The sequence below is a fragment of the Oncorhynchus mykiss genome, chromosome 9, assembly GCF_057628025.1.
Source record: "Oncorhynchus mykiss isolate SJ-2025 chromosome 9, ASM5762802v1, whole genome shotgun sequence".
In the NCBI taxonomy this organism is placed as follows: domain Eukaryota; kingdom Metazoa; phylum Chordata; class Actinopteri; order Salmoniformes; family Salmonidae; genus Oncorhynchus; species Oncorhynchus mykiss.
In genome coordinates this window covers 73,885,007-73,905,381 of record NC_143030.1, presented here as the reverse complement: position 1 = coordinate 73,905,381, position 20,375 = coordinate 73,885,007, and the positions used below count along the sequence as shown (strand labels likewise).

The following is a 20,375-nucleotide window of genomic DNA, read 5'->3' as shown; positions in this document are numbered from 1 at the left end:
TTTATTTAACCAGGTAGGCTAGTTGAGAACAAGTTCTCATTTGCAACTGCAACCTGGCCAAGATAAAGCATAGCAGTATGAGCAGACAACACAGAGTTACACATGGAGTAAACAATTAACAAGTCAATAACACAGTAGAAAACAAAGGGGGAGTCTATATACAATGTGTGCAAAAGGCATGAGGAGGTAGGCGAATAATTACAATTTTGCAGATTAACACTGGAGTGATAAATTATCAGATGGTCATGTACAGGTAGAGATATTGGTGTGCAAAAGAGCAGAAAAGTAAATAAATAAAAACAGTATGGGGATGAGGTAGGTGAAAATGGGTGGGCTATTTACCAATAGACTATGTACAGCTGCAGCGATCGGTTAGCTGCTCAGATAGCTGATGTTTGAAGTTGGTGAGGGAGATAAAAGTCTCCAACTTCAGCGATTTTTGCAATTCGTTCCAGTCACAGGCAGCAGAGTACTGGAACGAAAGGCGGCCAAATGAGGTGTTGGCTTTAGGGATGATCAGTGAGATACACCTGCTGGAGCGCGTGCTACGGATGGGTGTTGCCATCGTGACCAGTGAGCTGAGATAAGGCGGAGCTTTACCTAGCATGGACTTGTAGATGACCTGGAGCCAGTGGGTCTGGCGACGATTATGTAGCGAGGGTCAGCCGACTAGAGCATACAAGTCGCAGTGGTGGGTGGTATAAGGTGCTTTAGTGACAAAACGGATGGCACTGTGATAGACTGCATCCAGTTTGCTGAGTAGAGTGTTGGAAGCCATTTTGTAGATGACATCGCCGAAGTCGAGGATCGGTAGGATAGTCAGTTTTACTAGGGTAAGCTTGGCGGCGGAATAGAAAGCCGACTCTTGATTTGATTTTCGATTGGAGATGATTGATATGAGTCTGGAAGGAGAGTTTGCAGTCTAGCCAGACACCTAGGTACTTATAGATGTCCACATATTCTAGGTCGGAACCATCCAGGGTGGTGATGCTAGGCGGGCATGCGGGTGCAGGCAGCGATCGGTTGAAAAGCATGCATTTGGTTTTGCTAGCGTTTAAGAGCAGTCGGAGGCCACGGAAGGAGTGTTGTATGGCATTGAAGCTTGTTTGGAGGTTAGATAGCACAGTGTCCAATGACGGGCCGAAAGTATATAGAATGGTGTCGTCTGCGTAGAGGTGGATCAGGGAATCGCCCGCAGCAAGAGCAACATCATTGATGTATACAGAGAAAAGAGTCGGCCCGAGAATTGAACCCTGTGGCACCCCCATAGAGACTGCCAGAGGACCGGACAGCATGCCCTCCGATTTGACACACTGAACTCTGTCTGCAAAGTAATTGGTGAACCAGGCAAGGCAGTCATCCGAAAAACCGAGGCTACTGAGTCTGCCGATAAGAATATGGTGATTGACAGAGTCGAAAGCCTTGGCAAGGTCGATGAAGACGGCTGCACAGTACTGTCTTTTATCGATGGCGGTTATGATATCATTTAGTACCTTGAGTGTGGCTGAGGTGCACCCGTGACCGGCTCGGAAACCAGATTGCACAGCGGAGAAGGTACAGTGGGATTCGAGATGGTCAGTGACCTGTTTGTTGACTTGGCTTTCGAAGACCTTAGATAGGCAGGGCAGGATGGATATAGGTCTGTAACAGTTTGGGTCCAGGGTGTCTCCCCCTTTGAAGAGGGGGATGACTGCGGCAGCTTTCCAATCCTTGGGGATCTCAGACGATATGAAAGGGAGGTTGAACAGGCTGGTAATAGGGGTTGCGACAATGGTGGCGGATAGTTTCAGAAATAGAGGGTCCAGATTGTCAAGCCCAGCTGATTTGTACGGGTCCAGGTTTTGCAGCTCTTTCAGAACATCTGCTATCTGGATTTGGGTAAAGGAGAACCTGGAGAGGCTTGGGCGAGGAGCAGCGGGGGGGGGGGGGGGGGGCTGTTGGCTGAGGTTGAAGTAGCCAGGCGGAAGGCATGGCCAGCCGTTGAGAAATGCTTATTGAAGTTTTCGATAGGTAATTAGATAGGTAACTCTGTGTTCTATTAGATAAGTAACTCTGTGTTTTATTAGATAGGTAACTCTGTGTGTTATTAGATAGGTAACTCTGTGTTCTATTAGATAGGTAACTCTGTGTTCTATTAGATAGGTAACTCTGTGTTCTATTAGATAGGTAACTCTGTGTTCTATTAGATAAGTAACTCTGTGTTCTATTAGATAAGTAACTCTGTGTTTTATTAGATAGGTAACTGTGTGTTTTATTAGATAGGTAACTCTGTGTTCTATTAGATAGGTAAGCCTGTTTGTTATTAGATAGGTAACTGTGTGTTTTATTAGATAGGTAACTCTGTGTGTTATTAGATAGGTAACTCTGTGTTTTATTAGATAGGTAACTCTGTGTTCTATTAGATAGGTAAGCCTGTGTGTTATTAGATAGGTAACTGTGTTCTATTAGATAAGTAACTCTGTGTTCTATTAGATAAGTAACTCTGTGTTTTATTAGATAGGTAACTGTGTGTTTTATTAGATAGGTAACTCTGTGTGTTATTAGATAGGTAACTCTGTGTTTTATTAGATAGGTAACTGTGTTCTATTAGATAGGTAACTGTGTTCTATTAGATAGGTAACTGTGTTTTATTAGATAGGTAACTCTGTGTTCTATTAGATAGGTAACTGTGTTCTATTAGATAGGTAACTGTGTTCTATTAGATAGGTAACTCTGTGTTCTATTAGATAGGTAACTCTGTGTTTTATTAGATAAGTAACTCTGTGTTCTATTAGATAGGTTACTCTGTGTTCTATTAGATAAGTAACTCTGTGTTCTATTAGATAGGTAACCCACAATCCATAATAATGCAGAAATGCAAATACTTTTTTTCAGCAATAGCTTATGATCAATGACATATAAATCTGCACTGAAGTCTAACAAATCAGCTCCCACAAGATACTTTTAATAATACACTGCCTTCTCTAAAGTATTCATACCCCTTGACTTTTTCCACATTTTGTTGTGTTACAAAGTGGGATTAAAATCGACCGATTTTTTTATTTATTTATTTCTTGTATCTACACAACTGTAACTATGACTCAGTCAAATCTTAAAAATTGTTGCATGTTGCGTTTATATTTTTGTTCAGTGTACTTAGCAGGTTAGCTAACCCTTCCCCTAACCTGAACCTTAACCATTTAACCTAACTCCTAACCTTAACCCTAACCTGAACCCTAACCTTAACCCCTAGCCTAGCTCAAGTTAGACACCTAGCTAACTTTAGCCACAACAATTGGAATTCCTAACCTATCATATGCTTTGAAAATGTGTAACATTGTACGGATTGAAATTCATAACATATCATACGAAATGGATGACATCCACAAATGAATACATACCATACAATTTGTAACATATCATACAAACTGGAGTGTCCTGGATTTATGTTTACTATCTTACCTCTACCCCCGAGTCCATAAGCCTTTCCTGCACCGATATAACACCTGCTAAACTGTGTACATGACTATTACACTTTCATTTGATTGAACCAGACACACACAAACAACCAACAGCCTGGAGCAAGTTAGGTTATGCTAATTTGCCTACATTTGGAATCCCCAGGTGATCTGTCAGCATTTGCTTTTGGAATGCAGTTTTTGTTGTGGTAAACTTACAATAGACAAAGCTTGAGATACACCCAGGTGAATGGACTCTCTGGCTTAATGTGCCAAAGGCGACTTGACCGCAAGGCCACCCTCAGGCTGATGGTTGTCATGACTGGTTACTCATTAAACAAACCTTTCCCGTGGTGCCCCAGGTTACTGAGTTAGTGGTTACCGGATTCATTTAATCACGTAATTGTAAACATAGTTAATTATTCAAAAAATAGCATGTCATCACGTTAACGATAATACGTCACGACATGGTCTTACATTCTACCCATAAAAAATGTGAAGCGGGTGCTGATGGGAAAACGTGTTATATAATTATATTAACTAGCTACTGAACTAAGGACCTGCCATTTGACCCTCATAGGCAATGCAAATACACAAAGGAGACAGCTTTCACAGATGTTTTATTGGTGAATCTCAGAATACTAAAAGGCCGGTATTCAATCAATTGCAGATTCTGAATTTCAGGATAGCGCTTTCAGAAGTGTGGTTGTTATACAGTGTGAATTGCACACACACACACACACACACACACACACACACACACACACACACACACACACACACACACACACACACACACACACACACACACACACACACCTGCCAGTATTAATGCACATAATTGTAGAGAACACCGCCAGGGTGTGGCAGGGCACTGCCGGCTTTCATCATTAATTTGTGGGACACTGATCCTGTGCCAGTCCCAGGCACAGCTTTGTCTGCTCCATGCCAACTGCTGGGTGGGTATGAGTGGGTGTGGTCCCTTGGCACAGGTAATGGGACATCATCAAGGTGATTTTTTTTTACACAGACTCATTGTAATACCAAATAAATTGTTGTATGACCAGTCAACCTCTCCCCTTATGACAAATAAGAGTAAATCTTGCCCCATTCATCTCTCTACACGTTACAGTATGAATACTGAATGTATGTTCTCTTTTGTTCAATCCTTTACAGTCTAGAGTTCCCATAGGGAGGATACCTCCAACCACCCCACTCCTTAATCATTCTATAATGAAATGTATCTCAAAGCTCATTTCAATGAGAAAGTGAACTGCTCAGAAGGGTGTTGTCTTGAAGCGGTTACATTTCATCTGAAGTACCTAGTCTTTACATCTACTGGGGTCTCTGCACCCAAATGTCCACTGTTAGGGCAGAAACAATGCAGCGTCATAAATGAGACGTTAGCAGCAGGAGGAAGGTATTCTGAACTCTAGCAGCAAGAGGAAGGTATTCTGAACCTTAGCAGCATGAGGAAGGTATTCTGAACCTTAGCAGCAAGAGGAAGGTTTTCTGAACTCTAGCAGCAAGAGGAAGGTATTCTGAACTCTAGCAGCAAGAGGAAGGTATTCTGAACTCTAGCAGCAAGAGGAAGGTATTCTGAACTCTAGCAGCAAGAGGAAGGTATTCTGAACTCTAGCAGCAAGAGGAAGGTATTCTGAACTCTAGCAGCAAGAGGAAGGTATTCTGAACTCTAGCAGCAAGAGGAAGGTATTCTGAACCTTAGCAGCACGAGGAAGGTATTCTGAACTCTAGCAGCAAGAGGAAGGTATTCTGAACCTTAGCAGCACGAGGAAGGTATTCTGAACTCTAGCAGCAAGAGGAAGGTATTCTGAACTCTACCAGCAAGAGGAAGGTATTCTGAGCCGTAGCAGCATGAGGAAGGTATTCTGAACCTTTTCAGCATCAGGAAGGTATTCGGAACCTTTTTAGCATGAGGAAGTCATTTTGAATCTTAGCAGCACGAGGAAGGTATTCTGAACCTTAGCAGCACAAGGAAGGTATTCTGAACCTTAGCAGCACGAGGAAGGTATTCTGAACCTTTCCCGTACTGCTCTCTCTGATGTCAAAACAGTATGTCTCACTTCCCACATTTAACGAGGGCTGCTTCTCCTTTAGCTGTACCGTTCTTACATCCACTATCATTTTAATATTTCATATTTATAGGCCTAACTCCTAGGGGGAAAGCACATGCCATAGTATGACAATAAAAACCAACCATTTAAAATGTTTTTTTTTTATCACTTCTATAGGGAGTGGCTTCACCTGTGTTTGATTGCCTGAAAGATCTATTAACAATGATAACATACTTGTTTTCGTCTCTGTGGTGAGATTGACAAGACACTTCTATCTCAGCAGTAAGTCACTTTAACGACTCTGGAAAGACAACGCCCATCCACAGTTACAAGAGTTATAGCTGCCTGACTGAGTGGGGTATTTTAGCCCTTACAGAGGCTGATAGGAAGAAACATGCAGGGGAGGGTTTTTGTATCTAACCTTATACTTAATCCTGACCCTGACCTTTGTTGACATAAAGTAGTGGACTTACTTTCACGTGAACATAATGGCACAATGCTCTGCAGAGATGTAGTACCACAGGTGTCCAAGGTCTGAGACCATACAAATCCCTTTACAGCATTTTGATGTGCTTTGTCCAACGGAAGTCTCCCATAATTTGGAGACAGGGTGGTGAAATGAAGTCAATCTGATCAGAATGTCTCCTTCACTAGAGTTGTAATTGTGGTTCTGAACCCAGATGCAATGTAGAGCTGATCTGGGATTACTCTTGTTCATGAGAGTGTAGGTACATTTAGGCCTATTGCAAGGTATTTACTACAGGCATTGGACATTGAGAAGGTAAACAGGGACATTAAGATAATACAGTCATTAGACATTGAGAGGGTAAACAGGGACATTAAGATACTACAGTCATTAGACATTGAGAGGGTAAACAGGGACATTAAGATACTACAGTCATTAGACATTGAGAGGGTAAACAGGGACATTAAGATACTACAGTCATTAAACATTGAGAGGGTAAACAGGGACATTAAGATACTACAGTCATTAGACATTGAGAGGGTAAACAGGGACATTAAGATACTACAGTCATTAGACATTGAGAAGATAAACAGGGACATTAAGATACTACAGTCATTAGACATTGAGAGGGTAAACAGGGACATTAAGATGCTACAGTCATTAGACATTGAGAGGGTAAACAGGGACATTAAGATACTACAGTCATTAGACATTGAGAGGGTAAACAGGGACATTAAGATACTACAGTCATTAGACATTGAGAGGGTAAACAGGGACATTAAGATACTACGGTCATTAGACATTGAGAGGGTAAACAGGGACATTAAGATACTACAGTCATTAGACATTGAGAGGGTAAACAGGGACATTAAGATACTACAGTCATTAGACATTGAGAGGGTAAACAGGGACATTAAGATACTACAGTCATTAGACATTGAGAGGGTAAACAGGGACATTAAGATACTACAGTCATTAGACATTGAGAGGGTAAACAGGGACATTAAGATACTACGGTCATTAGACATTGAGAGGGTAAACAGGGACATTAAGATACTACAGTCATTAGACATTGAGAGGGTAAACAGGGACATTAAGATACTACAGTCATTAGACATTGAGAGGGTAAACAGGGACATTAAGATACTACAGTCATTAGACATTGAGAGGGTAAACAGGGACATTAAGATACTACAGTCATTTACATGTACATTTTAGTCATTTAGCATATGCTCTTATCCAGAGCAACTTACAGTTAGTAAACCCATCTTAAGATAGCTAGCTGGTACAACCACATATCACAGTCATAGTAAATATATTTTTCCTCCATAGTAGCAATCAGCAAAGTCAGAGCTAGCAAGGGGGAAAAAAGTTAAGTGCAAATATTAGTTCACAAAAGGGGGGTTGCTGGGAGATTATTTAAGTTTCAGATGTTTTAGGAAGATGGACAGGGACTTCAGGGGGAAGCTGGGTTCCACCATTGCGGTGCCAGGTCAGAGAATAGCTTGGACTGGGCTGAGTGGGCGCTGTCCTCCCTTAGGGGTGGGAGGGCCAAGACACCAGAGGTGTCAGAAAGGAGTGCTACGGTTGGGGTGTAGGGTTTGAGCATAGCCTGAAGGTAGGGAGGGGCAGTTCCTCAGTAGGCAAGTACCATGGTCTTGTAGTGGAAGTATACCCTTGACTATTTGAGTATAAATTATACACAAATAAATATCATTTAGTGAACGCTTCTATCGAAAGTGACAAGCAGTGTTACTTATCAGACCTGAACACCATGTGTGTACAGTAGGGCCTATGCTTTAGAATGTTCAGTTAACGGTAGAACTCCAAAATGCTGGCGGAGGTGTGAGATGCAATGATTCATTCAGACCGCAACAAAACAGTTCCTCCATTTTAATAGTTCATATTACGCCAGAGGCTCATTTTGCTCAAGTAATCACTAGCTTTTCTCAGTAAAACCTGCCAAGTATCTTGAGATAAACTGAATTTGAGCTGTGCTCTCAATGAAACAAGAGCAACATACCATACCAAAAGGCAACCTAACTTGTCACATGTCATAGCTGAGAAGATCTTCTAAGATCCTGTGACTGGCTGATTCCCATCTACTATCTTTGAAGAAGGTTAACAACAATAGGTGCACAGAGATTATGAATACAAAGAAAATAAAATGGTGTGGCCTGATTGTGACGACCATGGTGCCAAAGCTAGTGCCTCCACTACAGATTACGATTCTACAGTCATTAGACAATGGGAGGGTATACAAGCATTCAAATCAAATCAAATAATAAACAGGTACATTTGGATGCAAGCATACTGTAAAGACCATGCAGACCTTTTAAAATGACATGGCATTGGCACTGATATGACATTGACAGTGTCTCTGATATCATGTTGCACTTTTCTGACAGTACCATGCTTGGGAGAAAAACGTCTGTGTAAGCCCTGTGTGCGTGACGGCATGAAGGGTGTGTCCCGCCCATAGTTCACTTGCACCCTGCGGACATTCTAGGTGTACTACGGAGAAAGGGATGTCTCCACCTATGGCTTAATAAGTCTGAACAAGTATTTCCTTCTCATTTTCACTACCGCTGTCCTTTCTTCTAAACTGTCAATGCGACACTCTGCCATGTTTAAGCTTCCCATTTTTTGCACAATAAACCAACTTAAAGTGCATTTAGTAACCCAGAAATAGCCAGTTTACGGTATAGAACCATTTACAATAAAATAACAAACCGCTAAATGTTGCATATAGTGTGACTCCCCTAAAAAACTTTTCAAGATGTTAGCGTCTTTTGGCAACAAAGCGGTAGGTGGTATGCTTTCCCATTGCAGCCCATACAGTAGCAGGGCTAGACACAGAAGACAGCCAATGCCAATGCCATAGATCCCTTCAAACTCAACTCTGTACCTCAAAGCCAGTTCCACAACATTTTTTTTTGTTCCCCTCTAATCAGGGACTGACTTAGAACTGGGACACCAGGTGTGTTCAATGAATTATCAGGTAGAACAGAAAACCAGAAGGTTCCGGACCTAGTAGGGTAAGAGTTGACCACTGCTGCATAGATGATGACTGGAAGGCTTGGGGCATGCTACCAGCTCACCTTATCATGCTAGCTTCTCTCCTATCCCTTCACCAGGAGAAAATGAGCCAATAAATAAATCAGATGTCTAATAGTAAGGTAATTGTCAGAATAAAAAACGAATCATAGCCTTGTAGTTATTTTCTTTATCATAATACTGTCAAAGTTCCAGTAAACTGTGCCAAAAGCACCCTCCTTACTTCATAAAAATGTCTTCAGAACACCGACAACTCAATCACTCCCTCAGAGTAAATATTTTTCTCTGTGCTTTATTTCTCTGGTTCTCTCAGCGGATCAAATTACTTATTGTCCATTAATTATAATCCACATAATGATGTAGAATCTTAATTTGAGCATGTTTGCTACAGCAGGAAAATAATCCTGCAGCAACAGGAAATGTATATCATTATGTGGATTATAATTAATGGACAATTTTTGTAGGGGTTAATGCATTTTTCTTTAGGGCAAATCAAGTCTGGCATTTTAAAGTGGAAATTTCAATGACATTTTTTAATTTTTTTTATTTTTTTTTACTTTAGAAACCTTTTTAACCTTGAATACACTACAAGTTTGCATTTCCTGCGGTGCAGAAAAATTATCAGGAACAAAATGAGTGATCAAATTAAGATCCTACACCTATGTGTGTCCCCACAGCACTGAGCTTACAGTGTTTTGACTTCACAAGGTAACTATAGCAACACACAGACTACAATTATAAATATATAACTCTTATATTGTCTAAGCCTACAATAAAGTTAGTCTTCTTCTACGCCTTTTCTGCATCCCCTCCTTATCTCCATTGCCCTCCCACAGTTCAGCTCTTTTTCAAACTTTTGTCATTCCCTCGACCAAGATCAAGAGTAACTCCAGAACAACTCCCTGTAACCAAGACAGTAAACATACAAGAGACAGGCTGAGACAGAGTCAGGCAGTTACATTCCTCCCAGCACAGCAACACCACCTACAGAATGTAGTGCCATACATTTCTGTCACCCCACTACGGTGTACGAATAACCCTTAGGGTCGTGCTGCAGAGATGAAACCTACATTGTAGTTAGGGATTTATCAACCTCTAAATAAAAATGTCACAGATCCTAACAAACACTGATGAATGTGAACAAAACATTGAACTATTCTCAGGTATTTTGATACGACCAGTCTCCCGGACGACCAATCCAGTCTGTGTATCCGTGAGTGAGGCATTGAGTAGAGGGAACAGAGCAGTGTTTGTGTTTTCCAGACAGTTGTAGTCTCTGTTTCTGTGGGGATGAGTGAGATGATAGCCTCTTCTGATGAGAGATTAGGAAGCGTGGTACAGTCTCTTCAGCAAATGTTACACATTCAACAATTCCAACACAACCTGCAGGATATATTATCCTATCCTATACAGTCCATGCAGATATTAGTCTTTGCTCAATCATGCAAAGAGTAGCTGACGTTTTGGATATCACCATGCACAAAACCCCAGATTAAATTATGTGATGAACATTTAGTCTTCAATACACCTGAGAAAGTAATGTCTCTGAGAAATAACTGAATGGGTTTGCCATTCCTCTGAGTGTGCACCTGGGTGTGCCGGAAGCCTGATTAGTTTACAGCGGCTACCCGTCTGACGAGCTGGGTCGCTCCAACCCCTCAGCCTGCAGGTGAGAGAACTAGGAGGCAGGCAGATGCTGGGGAGGAGCCCTGTGCCATGCAGACCCACCCCTTGAGAGGGAAATATAAGCCAGCCGCCTCCAGAGAGCAGTCACTCAGAGGGACTTGACTTTCCTCTTAGTGAGATCACCTGCACCACCAATCCTCTCTGTCTCACTCCATTTCTACTACCCCCCTCAGAGGACCAGAACAGCTGCAGCCATGAGCATCAGTTACAAGAGCAGTGGCAGCATGAGCGGAGGCTTCGGCTCCAGCAGAGGATTCAGCTCCGGCGGTGGTGGTGGCGGCGGCGGCGGTAGTGTGAGGAAGAGCTTCTCCAGCTTCTCCTCTTCAGCAGTTCCCATGGGCTCCAGCCGTATGAGCAGCTCGTCGGTTAGACGCTCTGTAGGCGGCAGTGGTGGAGGAGGCTTCGGCCTGGGTGGTGGTGGTGGTGGTGGAGGAATCTCCAGCTACAGCTACATGAGCGGTGGTGGAGGCATGGGCGGTGGCGGTGGCGGAGGCATGGGAGGTGGAGGCTTCGGCATGGGCGGCGGCGGTGGAGGCTTCGGCCTGGGCGGCGGCGGTGGAGGCTTCGGCCTGGGCGGTGGTGGTGGAGGCTTCGGCCTGGGTGGCGGTGGTGGAGGCTTCGGCATGGGTGGCGGCGGTGGAGGCTTCGGCATGGGTGGCGGCGGCGGCGGTGGCTTCGCCCCAATCACAGCTGTCACAGTCAACACAAGTCTGCTAGCCCCCCTCAACCTGGCCATTGACCCCAACATTCAGACCGTCCGTACCCAAGAGAAAGAACAGATCAAAGGCCTCAACAACCGCTTCGCCTCCTTCATTGATAAGGTCAGTAGTGTTCTATTCTCTGAAAGCCCTTCCGTCTAACAGGATGTTGAAAGTATTAAGTATGCCATGACTATGGGCCTGTCCAAGTAAACAAAATATATTGCATTGATCATCATCTACCATATGCCAGCATAGACAGGATGCAGATACAGTATACTACAAATCAGACACTGCAAAGAGATACTGCAAAGTATCTGCAATAGCAATTGATGGCTGGGATACTGTTTTATGGTACAGGTTGCAAATAGCACGCTTGACTAGCTGCACGCTTGACTAGCTGCACTAAATATTTCACAGCCACTCATTATGCAACACCCGGAAATCCTAACCATATAGGAACCAGTTAGGACTGGCTGTGAAAACAAATACACTGAATGATGTAGTGGCTGCATCCTTTGCCTTAAAGTAAAAACAAGGGTGTATCCTTTACCTTAATGTATAAACAGGGGCATATCACCTTGTTCCAATGTGCAGACTGTTGCATTGAAACTGAAAGTGCATCACTGCTTGAGTAGTTTTGTTAGACTGTAATTGCCCTGGCTCTGTGAGTTAGAGGGGGGTGAGTTTGGAAACCCTAGCCCAGGCAGATCCTATAACCACGGGCCCACTCTGAGTGGAGTGAGGGACGGGATCAGGTTATAGCCCCATTCCCATGGCAGCAGCAAGGGACTCGCTGGCTTTCAATAGAATGCTCTGTCTCTGATGGTGCACCTGAGAGTTTCTCCTCTCTCCCATCTCTCCCTCACAACTGGCAGAGACCCACCTGCAAGAGTTTGAAGTTAATATGGCTAAAATTATACTTTATCAATCTGTCTGAAACAGCAAGTTGTGATCGAGGTTGTTCCTAAATACTTTAATTATTTCAGACTACGATGGTATGGACAATAGTGAAGATCAGACATCTTCTCAAGTTAGAGATAGAAATCACCTAGCCTCACCCTGTTATTGAAAATACATATTTTCATCTTTTCACAGACTCGGACCTGCTTTTTTTCTGGACGGTCGAACAGATCAAATTCAGTCATCTCATTTGTCTTTCTTCTGCAAAACATTTGTATTTAATAAACCCTTAATTCCCTAACTCAACCAAATGTAAATCAATGAAGACTTGTTTTACCAAAACAGGACAGTAAATGCCCTCAGGCAGGTATTTCTCAGATTCTGTAGAATAATGTCTTATAATTACAGGGTGTGGCAGCAGGCAAGTTCATTCACTAGGCCATTCCACCTCAGGCTAAGGCGGGGCAACCCAGCCATATCTGCTGGGGCTTGCCATTGGTGATAATAAGGGAGGATTGGCTCGGGTGTGGCAGGCTAAGACTCCCTCCCTCCTCAGGGATGTGCAGCCTCGCCCATGTACCTCACATGGAAGGAATCTTCTGTAAGCAGGAAACTGTTGAAACTTGTTCAGGTTATGGCAAGTCAAGGCAACATCACCTCACTAGAACAGAACACACATAGTACAGAGAGATATAAAGTGGATGGATGTCTTCCTGTCCGCCCCAGCCCTGAGGGAAGAGCTCAGCTCAGTACCTGTTAACAAGGGCCCACAGAGGGCTGCGTGTGCAAGTCAGTCCTTTTATACAGAGGTGTAACAGCAGCTTTGTCTGAGACCCAATAAACAACTACAGGCATACCATACCGTCTTCATTAACTTAGTGAATGCAAGTCTTGAGACACTAAATAAATACACAAGTTAACGTTGCCAAGGAGATGTTACCAAGGCAAGTCATATGGCATTGCATGTAAATCAAATCAATCAATTAAATGTATTTATAAAGCCCTTTTTATATCACCTGATGTCACAAAGTGCTATACAGAAACCCAGCCTAAAACCCCAAACAGCAAGCAATGCAGATGTAGAAGCACGGTGGCTTCTACATCACATGATACAAGGTGATAAAATATTACGTAACCCGGATTGGTATTCTGTAGTGGAAGATGTGTGCAACCCTGGTTGTAGTTGTAATTATGACACCTGATAGTAACTGTTCCATTTGCATCACAACACACAGGTACGCTTCCTGGAACAGCAGAACAAGATGCTGGAGACCAAGTGGAGCCTCCTGCAGGACCAGACCACCACACGCTCCAACATCGATGCAATGTTCGAGGCCTATATCGCCAACCTGCGCAGACAGCTGGATGGCCTGGGAGGAGAGAAGGTCAAGCTGGAAGGAGAGCTGATGAACATGCAGGGTCTGGTGGAGGACTTCAAGAACAAGTGAGTTCGACACCAGACATTGCATGGATGCTCTAACTGTCCTAAATGCTGGCCCCATATAACCATGTGCCATGTGTTTTTGTAGATATGAAGATGAAATCAACAAGCGTGCCTCAGTGGAGAATGAGTTTGTCCTCCTCAAGAAGGATGTTGATGGCGCCTACATGAACAAGGTTGAGCTGGAGGCCAGGGTCGACTCCCTTCAGGATGAGATCAACTTCCTCAGGGCCATCTATGAAGCAGTGAGGACCATGTCAAAATACAATAAGCTTTAAAAACATTTTTATTTTTTATCCACATTACGGCTTTCCTGACTTCCTCCTATCTCCTTCTCTCTCTCCAGGAGCTGAGTGAGTTGCAGGGCCAGATCAAGGACACCTCAGTGGTGGTGGAGATGGACAACAGCCGTAACCTGGACATGGACTCCATCGTGGCTGAAGTGCGCGCCCAGTATGAGGACATCGCCAACCGCAGCAGAGCCGAGGCCGAGTCCTGGTACAAGCAGAAGGTATGAGGAGACTTCAGTATATTTCTATTACAGGGGGTTGGTGGCAACATTTATTGGGGAGGATGGGTTTGTAGAAATAGCAGGAGCGGAATGAGTGGAATGGTATAAAATACATCAAACACATGGTTAGATGCCATTCCATTCGCTCCGTTCCCCTCAGCAGCCTCCACTGATTTTTATGGATATCCTTTAATTAGGTACAGTACATAATAACATATAGGCTTCACACTGACTCATGCCTGGGCCTCTATTCCTCCAGTTTGAAGAGATGCAGTCCTCTGCAGGACAACATGGGGATGATCTGCGCAACACCAAGGCAGAGATGGCCGAGCTGAACCGCATGATCAGCCGTCTCCAAAACGAGATCGAGAACGTCAAAGGACAGGTACAGTAGTTTGTCAAAAGACGGCCAATTCAAAATAGTATCAGGTCTGGCACGACACTAATATTCCGTTAAGTGAAAACATCAATCTGATTTCTGATCTTGTCTTTCTTTTACCTTGTAGCGTGCCAACCTGGAGAACCAGATCGCAGAGGCTGAGGAGCGCGGGGAGATGGCGGTGAAGGACGCCAAGCTCCGCATCAAGGACCTGGAGGAAGCCCTCCAGAGAGCCAAGCAGGACATGGCCCGGCAGGTGCGCGAGTACCAGGAGCTGATGAACGTCAAACTTGCCCTGGACATTGAGATCGCTACCTACAGGAAACTACTGGAAGGAGAGGAGAGCAGGTAATTACACAATCAAATAAATAGATAGTGAAACAAAACGTACCAAATGCATGGATAGGAAAGGTAAAGGCTCAACACAAGTAATTGAAAATATTTTAAATTAAGTCAGCTCTTTCACTGTAGTATATGCTTAGTGATCATGTCAACTAATCTATGAATCTCTTCAAAGGATTACCGGAGGTGGAACTGGAGGTGGAATTGCAACCATCCACGTACAGACCTCCAGCAGTGGTGGTGGTGGCGGCGGCGGTAAGAACCTCATACATATGCATTCAAATTCAGTTAGACAAGAAAATGATAACAGTGAAGACAATCGGTCTGATTAGTCCAAGTACTGACTTCGCCCCTTCCATCTTCCTCTCCCAGGCTCCGGCGGTGGATTCGGCATGGGTGGTGGTGGAGGCGGTGGAGGTGGCTTCGGATATGGAGGTGGCAGTAGCATGTCCATGAAAAGCAGTGGCGGCTTCGGCATGAGCAGCGGTGGCGGTGGCGGCGGTGGATTCGGCATGAGCGGCGGTGGCGGCGGTGGATTCGGCATGAGCGGTGGTGGCGGCGGCAGTGGATTCGGCATGAGCGGCGGCGGTGGTGGTGTCTCCATGTCCCGTTCCTCCATGACCTCCACATCCAGACGCTTCTAAACACAGAAGTCTGTCTGGCTGTCCCCACCTCCCCCTCACCTCCTCCTCTCCCTCTCTTCCTCGACAACCAAAGCAAGTTACAAACTCCTCCTGTCACATGCAGGCACAGAGCATCTATTGATCTACATTATAACCCAGGGTGGTTTGACCTCCTTAGCTGCATATGCCCCATAGTTACTGGCTGATAGGAATTACTGGATGCACTTTGAATGCAACTGACAGATCTTTTCCAGCCCAATATTTCATGTGATTTATTCCTGCACTGAGTATCCTGTCCCTCACAGATTCAGAACATACACCAACAAAGATGGAGGCAGAGAGATAGTAAGAACCTGCAGCAGAGAAGTGAGTCTGCTCACTCTACATTCAGCCTGGCTGTCTTTAGTTGCTGGATGGTGCCTGTCATGGAGACACAATATTGGTTGACAGTGCTGTGACAGTGCATTTCATAAGGTAACAGTAGGTTCCCTTTGCACACATAGCCTCCAAATGGGCCTGGCAGAGACGTGCCATGCTGTTCACTCAATGTTGAGACAGCTGACAAGTACAGAGTACACCCCCCCCCCCCCTCCCAACCCCCCGTCCCCACTGCTTCGCTGCCCCCATATTGCTATGCATTGTGGGGACTGCCAGGAGATCAACATAAGCAGCCACACTAAAGTGTCGCCCTTTGCTCTGAGGTAAATAATCTAGCATTAACTCTTAACTCTCCCTATCACAGGGACAATGGGTTCTCCACTGCTGTTTGCAAACAGTGTTTTTCTTGTCATTCTGACTGGTACACCCAGATTTATTGAATGTTATTGATCATGTACAACCAAAACATTGTGAATAAATCGGAGTTCTATAAAATACTTGTGTTCACTCTTTCTCTTCTTACTATATCTGTTCTACATAGACACAATGACATTACTGAGAGGGCTGATAGGGTTACTAAAAGCAACCACACTTTTAAAGTTCACAAAGAGTTAACTTACTTGTAAATGACCTCTTTGTATTTGCATTGGTATTCACAGCTGATTTTGAAAAGGCCATTGAGCACGACTAGAATTGATATATATATGCCTGGACTATTGCAATTTTGGAGAATATCTTATAAAATGGGTTAAAGTTATGTATAGTAACCCTAGGTGTAAAATAGTAAATAATGGCTACTTCTCAGAAAGTATTAAAAGGTCAAGAGGAGTGAAACAAGGTTGTCCATTATCGGCATATGTGTTTATTATGACCATCGAAATTCTAGCTATTAAAATTAGATCCAACAGTAATATCAATGGGCTAGAGATTCAGGGCTTTTTTTATTTTACTTTGCAAGTCAGTTAAAAACAAATTCTTATTTTCAATGACGGTCCAGGAACAGTGGGTAACTAACTGCCGTATTCAGGGTTAGAACAACAGACTTTTACCTTGTCAGCTCAGGGATTCGATCTATCAAGCTTTATTTTACTGGCCCAAGACGCTAACCACTAGGCTACCTGCTGCCACAGGCTTAAATCAAAGTGGTCATGTTTTCTTTTAAATCTGCAATTTGGAACGCTCCACAGCCTCAAAGAGGATCTAGATAATCTCTCTCACCTCTCTGGATACAACCTTATCCAAATACATTTAAACTCAGTTTTTAACAATTCCTGACATTTAATCCAAGTAAAAAAATCCCTGTTTTAGGTCAGTTAGGATCCCCACTTTATTTTAACAATGTGAAATGTCAGAATAATAGTGCAGAGAATCATTTATTTCAGCTTTTATTTCTTTCAGGACATTCCCAGTGGGTCAGAAGTTTACATACTCTCAATTAGTACTTGGTAGCATTTCCTTTATATTGTTTAACTTGGGTCAAATGTTTCGGGTAGCCTTCCTCAAGCTTCCCACAATAAGTTGGGTGAATTTTGGCCCATTCCTCCTGACAGCGCTGGTGTAACTGATTCAGGTTTGTAGGCCTCCTTCCTCGCACACAATTTTTCAGTTATGCTTGGGGTCATTATCCATTTGGAAGACCCATTTGTGACCAAGCTTTAACTTCCTGACTGATGTCTTGAGATTGTTCCTTCAATATATCCACATAACTTTCCCACCTCATGATGCCATCTATTTTGTGAAGTGCACCAGTCCCTCTTGCAGCAAAGCACCCCCACAACATGATGCTGCCACCCCCGTGCTTCACGGTTGGGATGGTGTTCATCGGCTTGCAAGCTTCTCCCTTTTTCCTCCAAACATAACGATGGTACCTTCAGGTGTTTGAAAAAGTCATTTGCACATCTGAGCAATCTTTTTTGCAGGTGGATGACAACAGTTGAAGGTGAAGGAAAGAGCAGTGTGCGGTTTTCTTTTCCTTCACGCGTTTAGAAATTGCGCCCAAGAATGAACCAAACATGTTGAGGTCTAGAATTTTGTTTCTGAGGTCTTGCCTGATTAATTTTGATTTTCACATGATGACAAGCAAAGAGGCACTGAGTTTGAAGGTAGGCCTTGAAATACATCCACAGGTACACCTCCAATTGACTCAAATGATGTCAACTAACCTATCAGAAGCATCTAAATCCTGGACATCATTTTGTGGAATTTCACAAGCTGTTTAAAGGCAGTCAATTTAAAGTATGGAAACTTCTGACCCACTGGAATTGTGATACAGTGAATTATAAGTGAAATAATCTGTCTGTAAACAAATGTTGGAAAAATTACGTGTCATGCACAAAGTAGATGTCCTAACCGACTTGCCAAAACTATAGTTTGTTAACAAATTTGTGAAGTGGTTGAAAAACAAGTTTTATTGACTCCAACCTAAGTGTATGTAAACTTACGACTTCAACTGTATGATAACTGTACCATATTACATATTGGATCGCATTTTTTAAAATATTTTTCATTACCGTGTAGTTTACCAATAAAAAGGTCAGACGGTGAAGTGGACTCGCTATTTATATCCTGTCACGATCGTCGTAAGAAGTGGACCAAAGCGCAGCGTGGTGTGAATCCATTATTTTATTGAATGACGAAAAACACAAATAACACTTAAACAAAAACAACAACACGACCGTGATGCTACGCTAAAGAGTGCTGAAACAGGCAACTACACATAGAAAATAACCCACGAAATACCCAAAGAAGATGGCTGCCTAAATATGGTTCCCAATCAGAGACAACGATAAACACCAGCCTCTAATTGAGAACCAATCTAGGCAACCATAGACCTACATAAACACCTAGATGGAAACAACCCCATAAATCTACAAAACCCCTAGACAGTACAAACACCCTAGATGAGACAAAAACACACATATCACCCATGTCACATCCTGACCTAACCAAAATAATAAAGAAAACAAAGAATACTAAGGTCATGGCGTGACATATCCGAAAGAAAGAAACGATCAAACTCCAATACATTTTTACAGAAAGTTATCAAAAATAGATAGGATCTTGCTACCATGGAAAGGTAAACACCTGTCTATTTGTTGAAAAATCATCCTGATTAATTCTTTAGTCATATCGCAGTTTACCTATGTACTTATGGCCCGGACTATACCAAACAACTTGTTTTTAAAATATATGAACAAAAAATATTACATTTGATTTGGAACAGCAAGACAGACCAAAAATTAAACGGGACAATTTAAATAATGAATATGATTTCGGAGGGCTGCAATTATTAAATAAGAAATGATTGACCCTCTCACTTAAGGATTCAGTAATACAAAAATTGTACTTAAATCCTAACTGGTTTTCTAACGGATTAGTAAGAATGGCTCATGCCGTGTTTAGAAATGGCCTTTTCCCCTATATTCAGATTACAACCTCTGGCATTCATCATTACGCACACCTGGCATTCATCATTACGCGCACCTGGCATTCATCATTACGCACACCTGGCATTCATCATTACGCGCACCTGGCATTCATCATTATGCACACCTGGCATTCATCATCACGCGCACCTGCGCTTCATCATTAGGCACACCTGGACTCCATCACTTCACTGATTACCTCCCCTATATCTGTCACTCCCTTAGTTCCAGTCCCCAGGCAGTATTTGACTATGTGTGTCATGTCTATACGTGGCTCGTGGCTGTTATTGTGGCAAACGGTCTGTTTATTATTAAACTCATCACCTGCACTTGCTTTCTGACTCCCAGCGTACATGCTACAGATCTGTCATTCTCATTGAAAGCAAGTCTAAAAAGCGATAGATCTAAGTTTTGTTTTTGTGTCTTTTACATTCAGTTTTGTACACCAGCTGAAAATACAACATATTTGTTTATGGAAAATATATTTCATTGGTTTATATGGTACAATGATTCTCCACACGGTTCTTTCTTGTTTTGCCACATAAACTGAAATGAAGGAACTATTAGAATTTTTTGCCACCAGGAAAACAAGATGCAATCAGACGTGAACGGCTCTTTGCAGTGTCAAAGTGTGAGCTGACTCGTGAAGAATTCGATTTCAAACCACAAAATAGCCAAATGTAATGACACATCGTCAAGGCCTGTAACACAACATTGAGGAATTTATCCTCACTATAATCTAGTTAACCACTAAGTTATTAAAGGGATAGTTCATCCAAATTACAAAATGGCACTGTTTTCTTACCCTGTGTAAGCAGTCTATGGACAAGGTATGACCACACTCCATGCATTGGTTTTGTTTACCTGGCCACTGTTTCAAAATATATCTTTTTAGCATTTGGAGCACAAATGAAATGCAAGTTAATGGTACCTATATTAGCATTTTTACTCTTC

The 20,375-nt window shown here is 42.9% G+C and overlaps 1 protein-coding gene across 1 annotated transcript; it reads left to right on the top strand.

Moving 5' to 3' along the window:
* Positions 1-10,823: 10,823 nt before the first annotated feature.
* e1 (type II keratin E1) lies at positions 10,824-16,491 on the top strand. The gene is made up of 8 exons (NM_001124743.1): positions 10,824-11,542; positions 13,558-13,766; positions 13,852-14,008; positions 14,110-14,274; positions 14,534-14,659; positions 14,781-15,001; positions 15,171-15,250; positions 15,368-16,491. The coding sequence occupies exons 1-8, from the start codon at positions 10,916-10,918 to the stop codon at positions 15,637-15,639; spliced, it is 1,857 nt and encodes a 618-aa protein (NP_001118215.1). The 5' UTR covers positions 10,824-10,915; the 3' UTR covers positions 15,640-16,491.
* The last annotated feature ends 3,884 nt before the right edge of the window (positions 16,492-20,375 follow it).